We start from the raw sequence: 12,529 nt of genomic DNA on the forward strand, positions 1-12,529 counted from the left end.
TACAACTGAAGTAGAATCTGTAAGTATCAGGTGTGAAAAGCAAATGGTTGTATCTGGGTGATCCATGGGGGCAGGTGTCCCACCCTGACCTCCGCAGAGGCCAGCAAACCAACATCCTGGGCAATCCAGGTACCTAAGAAAACATGAGGGATGTGACCGCATCTTGATTTCAAAGATTAGAGTGTTTAGAAGCAGGTGGGTTGCAAAGTGTGATTTTAGTCCAGATAGTACTGGTATCACAAAGAAGTGAAAAAACTTAGTCAGCTTTAACTCAATTCTCAATTTTCCCAGCTATCTAATTAGAGCCAATTTTAGGCCACATTTACTAGCATAGTTATAAATAAGAAGTAAGTGTAAAAGACATATGAAAACACCCAAGATACTTGAATGTCTCATCTATAACATTTAAGGGCTATCTATTTTATCTTTAGTTGCTAAATTCATGTTCATGGCATACTCATTAACTGATTAAAGAAGGACTGTGGGCCACTTGTCTAAATCCTATGAGATGCCTTGGCAATTATAGTAAACCTTACTCAGAGCAATATTATCAGCATTTGACCAGCACTCCTTTATTGGGGGTGGGAGGGAAGAAAAGTAAACTAATATTTCTGATTTATTCAAAGAAATGATTTGCAGTATGTGCCTTAGGGTCAAATTTTGACAGTCCTCTCTTCTGACTCTAACTGTACCTGTAATTCTGAACCATGAGAGTCGATATTTGGAACCTGAGACCATCATAATCCTCAAACTTCAAAGAGAGGTTCTGTGGTGCTCGTTGTTTTATACTTACTATCGCAGAAAAGATAACCCAAAGAATGTTTAAGATTCTTCAACAAGAAGGTAAAGAGGATGTTGGTCTCTTCCTCTTTTTCTTAGTCTCGGTTAACCAGAGCTTTCACCTCTGTGGAACTTCATTAAAGGAGTTATAAAAGTGAATGGAGGTTATAGAATATTTGAATGTCTAAGTAATGCTTGGAGTGGGAGCAGTGGGTAGGGTGACACTGATTCCATCACAGGTGCTGTGTAGATATGGTCTGAGCACATCTTATGCTTCCAAACTGGTGGTTCTCAAAGTGTGGTCCCTGGGCCAGCAGCGTCAGCGTAACATAGGAACTTGTTAGAAATGCGCATTTGAGGGCTCTATCCCAGGCCTACTGAATCAGAAATTCTAGAGGTGGAGCCCAGCAGTCTGTGTTTTAACAGGTCTTCCAGGTGACTCTGATGAAGACTGAAGTTTGAGAGCCACTGGATTAATGTTTGTATGACCACTTAGTTTGCATTCTAATTAGGTTTCATAGCCAAATGGTACCTGATGCATCTGTTAAAACTATGAAGAGCCAATTTTAGTCAGACATGGTATGGACCTTTGGGAGTTGCTGAGAACTAACCAGGCAATCACAATCGACAGTCAGGAGAAACATCTAAGAGGGCTTCCTGGAAGAAGTGCCAACTAGCTGATACCCAACAAATAAGGAGTTAGCCAGATGAAGAGCCAGAGGAGAGGAGTCAGCAGCGTTCTGTGCACAGAGAACAGGATGTTCAAAGGCCCAGAGTAAAAAGAGGGAGGATGGTTGGTGCCTTAGAGCCTTGCTACTGAAAGTGTGGTCCGCCATTGGGAAGCTTGTTAGAAATGCGTCATCAGAGGCCCAATCCCAGACCTATGGGACCAGAACCTGCATTTTAACAAGATCTCCAGTGCTTCTCATGCACATTGAAGTTTGAGGGTCACTGCTTTCTTAGGGGACCTAAATGTAATTTAAGAGGAGTGGCAGGAGGGGAGTGGTGGCAGGTGATGCTGGAAGGTTGTGTAGGGCCCCTTGCGAATCACGAGGATTCCTAATGGAAGTGGAAGAATCTGAGGTGCTCTAAGCAGGGGAAGAACATGGCCAGGTGTGAGTAGATGGGGGTAAGAGAGTAGGTATCCTCACCCGAGAAAACAGTCCCACCTGGGGTGAGGCAGGTGCTTACCAAAATGAACACCTACCTAAAAAGGAGGCATCTGATAAAACTAGAAAATAGAGCCTATAGCTAAAGACTGGGAAAAACTGATTATTCTGGATATGGACCAGGGTCCTCCCGGGTCATTCCCACCTCTGCTGTCAAACAGCGAGGGAGAAACACTCACAACAGGCATGACATCCTGAAAAGGCGAACTGGAGCTTCTCTTGGCTTCCATGGTTCCAGCAATTATATCATGGTTCCAATTAGAAAGTGGTTATTACTTTTTCCTACAGCATTACTAGTCCGGCTGTAAACCAGTGCCAGAAACACAGTTTATAGAGCCATAAACAACCCCAGTAATGGCTGGAGCTATTTGTGCAAAGCAGTAAACATTTCCGCTTGTTGCTAAACAAAAGAAAGATTGTATTTTCTTTTTTTTTTTTGAAAGGGGCGTAAAGAAAGTGAATTCAATTTCCCCCGAATGCTACAACAATTGCGGTTCCTGCTCATTGTCAATTAGATTCAAGGTACAAATATTTAGGTTGGGTGAGCAGCTGGCCCTGCAGCTGCAGGCCGTAAAGTTTCAGTTCACTTTAAAGTAAACACTTGCAAGCCTCCCCCGTTTACATGTTGAGTGAGTCACGAGGTGAACTACCCCAGCCGCCGAGGTAGGGATGAGCCACCTCGGAGCCGGCCAAGCCCCAGAAGCAATCACCTGCGTGCCACAGATGGGGTCCTCGCACAGGTACACGCCCGGAGACTGGCCGTCCTGCAGGCTGCCCGTGGCCACTTCCGACAGCAGGTCCCGAAGGTTCTCTTCTTTGCCCCACACCTCCACGGCTGAGATCCGCACCGAGAAACGGGCTCCAGTCTTTTCTTTCCGTTCATTTATCAGCTTGAAGAGCCAAGAGATGGCACAGGGGATGATGCCAAGGTTCTGCATGGAATCGTCTTTTCCGATCATGGTGTAGGATTTTCCTGGGAGAGCGAGGAAAGAAGCAAAAGCAGCTTGAGTGTCCAGGCCTCATTCTATAGTCTCAAGAATAGATGCCAAGGATGCAGAAGAAAGGCATGGGGAGTGGGGAATGGGAAGAAAGGAAATGAAAAGGTGAGAGAAATATTAAACATCTGACATTTCCAAGTACTATTGATGGAATAGCTATAATAAAGAATGTGAGAGCCCCGACTAATGACAAGATTAAATCACAATTGACCTTGAGGAGGATCCCAAATATTACAAGCTATCCAGTGTCTGTACTGTTTTCCTCATGGTGGGAAGGCAGAAGTCTTCCATCACTAATATGGTTCTTTTTATCATCACCCCACAGATTCACTCCACATACTTACACTTTACATCCTTCTTCAAGTTAAATGCTGTGTATATTTTGCATGGGCAAATTCCATTAAAATCTGGATCACTGCTTTGATCAGAGATCAAGAAGACCGAAGTGGCAGTGAGATGAAATGGGCTTTCCGATCTGGCCTAGAACTGGCTCCATCATTGCAAAGCTGCTGTTGGAAGCTCTGCCCAGGGACACTTTTTGGAACTCGCCAAATTACTAACTTATCAAGCATGTAAAGTAAGACCTGGTGAGCAGATGGCCACAGGTCAGGATTAAGAAGGCACTTCAAGGGGATTCAGTCATCCAACCCTCACAGAGGTGTGTGGCGGCCGCCTTTCCCAGGTGCTTCAGCACAGGTGGATTCCCGACAGCTGGGTGGTGGGAGGCAAGGATGCTGGCAGACTGATCTCCCCAGACAGGTGCTAATGTGGTCTGGCCTTTGCTTGGTGGCTTCTCCTCTGGCATTATGTTGAACCCAAGTCCTCTGGGGAAGGGGGGTCCTCTCTGCTCCCCAGCAACCCCTGCTCAGGTAATGTAATTTTCCTGCTGGCTTTCTGGGCGTGCCCCTGACCTGGACCGAGTGGGAACAACCCCACTACTCCTTTTGTGCATCTCTTGGACTCTAAGGCTTTCCTAGATGACTGGGAATCCACTTAGGATGAGCATCTATATTTTAGGAGCAGAAATGGTTATTCATGATTATTCAATTCAGCACCTGCGGGAAACCACCTTTCCCTTCATCCGAGGACTCTGGGTACAATACAGAAGAATGGATAAAGTGATTGGGAAATCCAGCAAGCAGCATGAAAAAGTAAAGCTCTCACTGACCCAGCTTGGCGTGGCCAAAACAGAACACACAGCCATCTGCCCCGTTGACCACAGACTGGATCACCTCTGCCACGGTTCCAGCACACACTTCAGCCTGGCAGACACAAGAGGAGACACAAAGTGTGAGTCGACTGTTAACAATGGAAACTTGCACCTGCTTTCCTGGGACTCAGGGTCCCAGAGCCACGGCATTTCCAGATGGGTCGGCTCTAACGCAGTTCTGGAGGTGCACAGAACCCTTCGTACCTCCCACCCCCTCGCAAGCCTGAGCATTACACACATTAAATGCAAGCCGCCTGGGCATATACCCAGAGAAAACCGTAATTCAAAAGGACACATGCACCCGAATGTTCATTGCAGCACTATTTACAATAGCCAGGTCATGGAAGCAACCTAAATGCCCATCAACAGACGAATGGATAAAGAAGTTGTGGTACATATATACAATGGAATATTACTCAGCCATAAAAAGGAACGAAATTGAGTCATTTGTTGAGACGTGGATGGATCTAGAGACTGTCATACAGAGTGAAGTAAGTCAGAAAGAGAAAAACAAATATCGTATATTAATGCATGTATGTGGAACCTAGAAAAATGGTACAGATGAGCCAGTTTGCAGGGCAGAAGTTGAGACACAGATGTAGAGAATGGACATATGGACACCAAGGGGGGAAAACTGCGGTGAGGTGGGGATGGTGGTGTGCTGAATTGGGCGATTGGGATTGACATGTATACACTGATGTGTATAAAACTGATGCCTAATAAGAACCTGCAGTATAAAAAAACAAACAAAACAACTAATACTAAACTTTCATTGGGTTATTTGTATGGAAATTTGTTAATATAAATGTTTCAGACATTACATGAAATTTCTAAAAATGTTATATTTGTATTTGTATGGAAATATGTATGGAAATATGTTAATATAAATGTTTCAGACATTACATGAAATTTCTAAAAATCTTATATTTGTATTTGTATGGAAATATGTATGGAAATATGTTAATATAAATGTTTCAGACATTACAGGAAACTTCTAAAAATCTTATATGTTCTGGTATAAGGTTATAAGTAATAATCCTAGTTATTACTTTAAAATGTATATCTCAGAAATAACTAATTTTCTTGTCAACTGCATTATTATGAACTTTCATCAAATCTTTAACCATGGTCATTTTTAAGTCTTCTGTCATTTACAGACAGTTCTGGGTGTACTCTGATGATTTTGCAAGTATGTTCCTATAAAAGGGTTTCATCTTCAAGAAATTCATGGAAAAGACTCTGACAAGTACAGGTTTCTGGTAACTGACTGTACTGCTGAACTGAATGAATAAGCATTTTCAGAACTCTAATGAAAAACTGATGAACTCATAAAAGTGCTAACAAAAGATCAAGATGAAAAAAAAAATTAATTACATGGGACTGAGTGAACTGATGAGGATGAGTATAATTTTTGTGACTTTCTGTCTGAATTAAAAAAAAAAAAAATCCCACAAGGACTCAGAGGCAAAGAATATACAAATCAATTTTCACTGCAAAGTAAAGGAGCTGTTACAGTGGAGGATTACTGGACTGAATGTCAATATTATGACATAGTATGAGTGTGTTTCATGTTTGGTAATTGCAATCATTGTTGCTTTTGTTGTGGTCATCCAAAAAAAAAAAAAAAAAAAAAAAAAAAGAAACCCTGTACCCTTTAGCCATCATCCCTAATTCCCCCCATGTTACTCTCCCTAGACCTAAGCAATCACTAATCTACTTTCTGTCTCTGTATATCAATACTTGCCTATTCTGGACATTCATATAAATGGAACCATATAATAAAAAAAAAAAAAAAAAAATGCAAGCCGCCCTTCTGCTAATTTGTGGTACATTTCAGCTGCTGTCTCTGCAGACCAGGCACGAACAGGCTGGAACGGGAACGCAGAGTGCTTTCATGGACCTCATGCCATTCTGGCCTCCTCCCCGGGCAAGTATTTAAATATTCCATTCACCCTCTGCTAACCAGATCCTCCCTTTACACACACACTCAGAGCTTATGAAATGGCTAGGCTTGTTAGAGGGTAAAGGGTGATATGCCATTTCAGGAAAGTGACCTTGGGATACATTACAGTTCTAATCTAAGCAGGAGGTTTGTGATGCATGTCTGCTTTGTCTTCCTAACTCTCTCCTCTTTCTCCATCTACATCCTTCTCTTTTCAAAACCAGCCTTTTCTTTCTTTCTCTCTAGATACATTCAATGTATATACTATTAATCACCATTGGTCAGTATGTGACAATGGGTGGTCTTCAGCCTGTTATGTGTCTCATCTCCAATGTGATTATTAAATCCTTAGACAGAGGCCAGTCTCTTGGTAACATTTTGTATTTCCCCATTAACACCCAATACAGTGCTCTGCAAATGATAAGAAAATAAATCTTGTGAACCAACTTGGGGGTCTGGGAAATCTCTCTGGTTAGCATCCGAGGCTTTCACAGCAGCAGGAGGACAGAATCACTCACCGTGTGCTGCACCTTCCTTTCTCCCTCAGCACCAGAGTCAGATCTGGAAGCATTCAGAGGATGTGCAAACCCGGGGCTCAGCGGGCATCGGAGCAACGTGCCTCCCAGTGGGCATCTGAGAACTGCAGCCTCGGCACTGAATGTAGTTATTCAGCTCCAGGTTGCAACAGCACAATGAACCTAAGTGTTCGAAAATCAATTTTCGCTCCCGAACCGAAATTGAAAAACCACAGTCCTAACAACTGTCAATTGTTCTGGTGATGGCCTCAGCAGCTCTGCTGGGGGCTCCTCCTGAACGAAGGGGGTGGCAGGACGAGGCTGCGGTGGGGACCACAGGATCTGTCTCACCCCCAGGGCCTAGGCAATGAGAGTCCGGAGCTAAACCCTGAGATTGAGGTGGAATCTTGATGGAATTTGCTAACGGTGCCTCTGCAGAGCCAGGAGAAGTTATCACCGAATGAACTCTGCCTTCCTCAGACATAAAGTGAGATGGGGGTTAGGAGCCTGAGAGCTCACCTTGAGCCATACATAAAACAAACTGTATTAGATTCAAGGTCAGCAAAGAGAAAGATGGTTGTGTGTGGACCAAATCCGCACACATTACTGAATCACCCGTCCAAGGGCCTGAGGACAGAGAGAAATGGGGGCAGCCTCACAGGGCGCAGGGTGGGCAGGCCTCCCCTTGCAGAATTCTTGCCCAGTGTCCACTGAGAAGACAGCGGTCAGCAACATGTCCATCTGGTGTTTGTTAGCTGACAATGGCCCCTGGAGGCCCTTTGCTGTCTTTCCCCTTGAGCCTAGAGAAGCAGGAGCCTTCCCAAGTGGACTCCACAGGCAGGGCTGTGTGTGCAGGAAGCCTGTTACCCACCGGCAGGACTCAGTCCTCCTGCCCACCCTTCCTGGTGATGATGGAATGTTTGTGTTCCCCTTACCCCACCAAGTTCATATGTTGAAACTGAATGTCCAGTGTGATGGTATTTGAAGGTGGGGCCTTTGGGCGGTGATTAATCATGAGGGTGGAGCCCTCGTGGATGGGATTAGTGCCCTTATAAAAGAGGCCCCAGAGTGCTCCCTGGACCTTCCACAGTGTGAGGATGTAGCGAGAAGACATCTGTCTATGAATCAAGAAGGGGCCCTCACCAGACACTGAATCTGCCAGCTCCTTGATCTTGGACTTCCAACCTCCAGGACAGTAAGAAATAAATTTCTGTTGCTTATAAGCTACCCAGTCTGTGCTGTTTTGTTAAGGCAGTGAAAATGGACTAAGACACCTCCCCAAAGCCAGAACCAGCAGAGGTATGCCCAGCAATGGGCAGCTGATGACCGCCGAGGCCACTCGAGGGTACTGAGTGTGGCTTATAAGGAGGAGCAAGGACTGTTCTAATCACTGCTTAGCTTCAGGAAGCTGATGTCCTTAGAGACTGAGTAAAAGCAAAGTTCATGACCGCCTTGGGCCACGGTGGTTGCTGCTGCCTCACAGGCCAACAACAGGGGCCTCAGAGCAGAGGTGCATTCTGTACACTTTCCTGCTTTCCTGCTTCAAAGGCTCAGAGGGCGCTCCTTCACGGGGGCTGAGGCTGGCCACGCCGGCAGCATGATATTACTATTAACAATGACAACAGAATAGTAAAAACGGTAGCATTTGTTGAGCACTCACTGTGTTCTGCCTCTGCTCTAAGCACCTCACGTGTATCCACACAGTGTATCAGCAGCCCAATGAGGCACATTTTGATCTTGTCTTCATTTTATGGATGAGGACACTGAGGCCCAGAGAGGTGGAGTGGCTTGCCCAAGGACACACTGCTAGGAAATAGTGGATAAAATGGCGAGAGGGCAAAGATACAACACCATCCTGAGCAGGATGCGGATTGGTTAATAGGAAGACTCCAGGACTGATGTCCACTCAGGAAAGAGTCTGTGAATGAGAGACTGAATTTTTGAGTCTCAGTTTCCTTGTCTGTAATGTGAAAACAGCACTACCTCCCTTTTCAATACCACAGAATTCCAGGAAGAGTCGAATGGGTTAAAGTATATGGAACTTCTTGAAAACTACAAATTCATATAGAAATGTGATTTATTATATTGGAAATGTAACAAAAGCAAGCATTCTGAAGCGAGAGCAACTGTAAGAGTGAGCATATGAGCTCTGGAACCAAGTGTGAAATGTAAGCAAAGACTAGCAATAAAAATGGCTCCCTTTTCCCGAATAAATCTAAAACTCATTAATAGTCCACACTTAATTTAGGGTTTGCTTTGGAATTCTTACAACTTAGGGAGATTCGCTTTTGAAAAGTTTTAACTGTGTTAATTAAATTACTTGTAGGCCATTTATTAGACCCAATGTCAGGTTTAGATTAGTGAGCCCACTGGGTGGTACAACACACAAAAAATGTAATGAGGAGAAAAACTACAGAACTTATTCATAAAGTACTTTGTCTTCTCATGGTAAAACTCTTTGGGGAAACCACATGCTTAGCTTGCTAATGAATGGAGCCTATAATATGTGCTAAGTGCCTATGGTGTCTGTGTGAACATTGCTACTTCCTATACTCAGATACCGCATGGAGGAAATTAGCAAGAGCTGCAAATGGTAGCCATCAGCACCCTGTCTTCAGGTTCTGCTCTAGGTTATTAGTTACCCGAGTGCACACTGTTTTGTTTAAATCTTGGGAAGTGCTGGAAATTTATCAGGAAGGTGCAGGTGTCTGATGCCAAAATGCAGGCAAAGTAGCCCACTGTACACCTATTACCTGGGTTATAGATATCTACTAGAAGATCCACTTGCACCAATTCATTGTGGATGAATTGCACCAGATGGTGTAAGTCAATCTTCTAGTAGACATCTGTTCTTACTGGGATTGGTTCCAGGAGCCTTGGTTAAGGAATCTTGGCACCCTGGGCCCCCAAGAAGCCTCCAAATTATACTCAAAACAGACTAACAAAAATGGCCACAATTCTCCACCCCTCCCTGTGTGCTTGCCCCTTGCAATGTGACTTTGCAGCTCCTCCAATCAAGAGACAGAGCCCCTTCCCCACTCCTCGAATTTGGACCAGTTGCATTCAGCAGAAGTGATGATGTGTCAATTCCGAGCCTAGACCTCAAGAGACCTGCAAGCTTGGATCCTCTCATTGCCATGAGAGCAAGCCCAAGACAGCCTGCTGGTTGATAAGAGACAACACGGAAGACAGACCAGGTGACCTGGCCAAGGCCATTCTGGACCAGCCTAAAACTGGCCAACCCTCAAACATGTGATAGCATCCAGCCAAGATCAGTAGAGCTGCCGACCCAACCCAGAGCTGATCACTGACACACAGGTGAGCCGAGCTAGGAGCAGAGGAATGCTCAGCTGACCTACAGACTCATGAGCAATAATAAATACTTACTGTTTCAATCCACTAGGCTTAGGGTGGTTTACAATGCAGCAATAGCTAACTAACACACCAGCTATCCCTAGCCTCTCTTCTTCCTCTCCGCTCCCCTGACCCAGGCCACAGGACTGCACATTAGCCTCAGTTTCCCTGCCTAGCACTCCAGGTCCTCAGTAGGACTTGCCCTCTATGGAGCCCTAGAATCCTGCCTAATTCTTTTTTTTTTTTTTAATTTGTTTTTTGATGTGGACCATTTTTAAAGTCTTTATTAAATTTGTTACAATATTGCTTCTGTTTTATGTTTTGGTTTTTTGGCCAAGAGGTATGTGGGATCTTAGCTCCCTGACCAGGGATCGAATTGGAAGGCGAAGTCTTAACCACTGGATCGCCAGGGAAGTCCCAAACCCTGCCTAATTCTAACCCAGCTCCGTGAAACATCTTTTCCCCTCTTACATGCTCACACCCAGAAGCCCAGGCAGGGGTGGGGTCTTAATGGACCAGCTGCCAGCACCTCGATGCAGCTGTACCTGAAACTTCCAATTCTGCCTGCTCTCTTCCTGCTTCTGTTTGCCATTCACTGATTGGCTCGCTCTTCCTTCTCTCCAAGCGTATGTTTTGTTGAAATCCTGGCACAACAATCCTGCCCAAGGTGTGACACCAGCGATTCAAAAGGACTGAACTATTCAATGGAACTCAAATTGGCTTCCAAAAGTTGTTGTGTAGACAGTGGAAGTGACCCCTCAGAGTGCTCTGGAAGATACCCTCCCAGCTCATGGGTCCTAGTGAATAGTTAAAGCTTCTTGAAACTAATCAATATTGCCTGAGCCTGAGAAGGGGTTGTACCCACCTGAGAAGCATCTTGTGGAAAAACCGCATCAAAGGCAAACATCTTAGGAGGAACTTGGTTCCCTCTCTTTTGGAAGGCGTTTAGACCTCCACATGTCAGGGGGTCATACAAGGTGATCTGCTTCTTTCGTGGGTCCACCTTTAAGAAAGAGCTGGATTCCGAGGTATCGCGAGCCAACGTGGAACAAATGCGAAGCATGACTTTCACCTGTTAAGAAACAAAAGCAGGAAATGACAGGGATTAAGATAGTTGGATACTTTATGATGGAGCACCTTCACGTACTCTGGAGACACAAGTATACATGGCAGCGTGGAATCTTCTCGCGACGAATTACGATAAAATGCACAGTGAATTAGCAGCATGACCCTCAGTGGGTCATGGGAAAACTCAATTTATTTATAATTACCAGGTAGACGTTTTGATACATCTGTTACTTTATTACAGAACTGGCACATCATGTTCTTTGTCTTCCTGTTAATATAAATAGAAAATTAACTGTACCCAGGTGGCCCAATTACTTAGATGAAAAGGTAATCTGGACTGCCAAGCTTTGGGGCCCGGCGTAGTTCCCTTGAAGCTCACAGATCAATAAACCCTGGACATAAAAGTTAGCTCCGTAATTTACTCCTTGAGTCTTGCCCATCAGGACTCTCAGAGACAAAACCCCACAGTTATTAGTGTCATCATTAGAAGCCGGTGAAACGGCCTGTTTTTAATGGCCAGCATTTGAAATGTGTTCCAAGGGGCAACAGTGATAAACGACTTGTTTGAAACATGTTTTTTGGGATCCCATTAAGTGAGTGCAGAGAAATGATCGTTTCAAGGGATGAAAGTGTGTCTCTGTGGGAAACAGGCGGCAGTGCCCCTTTAACCCACCTCCTAAGTCATTGAACATGGACATTTCTAGTGGTCAGCCCAGCTCAGCCCCACCCCAGGGCTGAGCGGGGTACCTGTGGGAATGGACTGCTTGCCCTAGAGTTCTGAGGTGAGCAGAAGTCAAGCTGAAGCCACACACACAGTTCTAGAGGCTCAAATCCCGGGGAAATGGCCAGCATTTGCTCCCTTACCAGCTCTTTGTTACTGCGTTGCTACTTCACCTACTCTATGAGCCAGGCACTGAGCTAGGCCCTGGGGATGCAAAGGACACATAATACACAGAGTAGCAGGGCACACAGACACAGAGACAGGAGATTTTTGTAATACACTGTGGCAAATTCTGATGCTATATTCAGGGCTATTTTTAAATTCCTCTCTGTGTCATGCCCTCTTCGTCTAATCAATGCTCAGGCCTGATGAAATCTCAGTCATGCAATTTTGGGGAAAGGGATTGTAAAATTTTACATAAAGGATTTCAAACATACAGAAATGCTCAGAGAATAATCTACACTGTGCATACCGAGTGAGGTCATTCTCCTGCTTATTTCAGCCGTGTCTGCTGAGGCATGGGAACTCATCTGCAGTGGGCAAAGCTGAAAGGTAAAGAATTCCTAGGGCACTGGGCTCATCGGATGGGCCTGCACTGTGTCCCGGCTGGGCTTGTTCTCATCACTTAAGAATGGTATTCAGGTGTGGATCCGGAGGCTGGGGTCATGGTGGAAGGTTGGGATGAGGCTGACCCCTCAAGGTGCAACTCTTGGTTTTCTCTCTGAGGTCATACAATGGTACCTGCCTTTTCCTGAGGGTCTATGGTGTGCTA

The 12,529-nt window shown here is 44.9% G+C and overlaps 1 protein-coding gene across 2 annotated transcripts in view; it reads right to left on the bottom strand.

The window, feature by feature from the left end:
- KIF26B (kinesin family member 26B) overlaps positions 1-12,529 on the bottom strand; it is a 490,864-nt gene that overhangs the window by 89,862 nt on the left and 388,473 nt on the right. For both annotated transcript variants that reach the window (XM_057557354.1, XM_057557348.1), the window contains 3 exons: positions 10,834-11,040; positions 4,116-4,209; positions 2,660-2,922 (listed from right to left, as the gene is read on the bottom strand). In XM_057557354.1, the coding sequence (XP_057413337.1) occupies positions 2,660-2,922; positions 4,116-4,209; positions 10,834-11,040 (564 nt within the window). The remainder of the gene's footprint in view (positions 1-2,659; positions 2,923-4,115; positions 4,210-10,833; positions 11,041-12,529) is intronic.

This window comes from Balaenoptera acutorostrata, chromosome 1, assembly GCF_949987535.1.
Source record: "Balaenoptera acutorostrata chromosome 1, mBalAcu1.1, whole genome shotgun sequence".
Lineage (NCBI taxonomy): Eukaryota > Metazoa > Chordata > Mammalia > Artiodactyla > Balaenopteridae > Balaenoptera > Balaenoptera acutorostrata.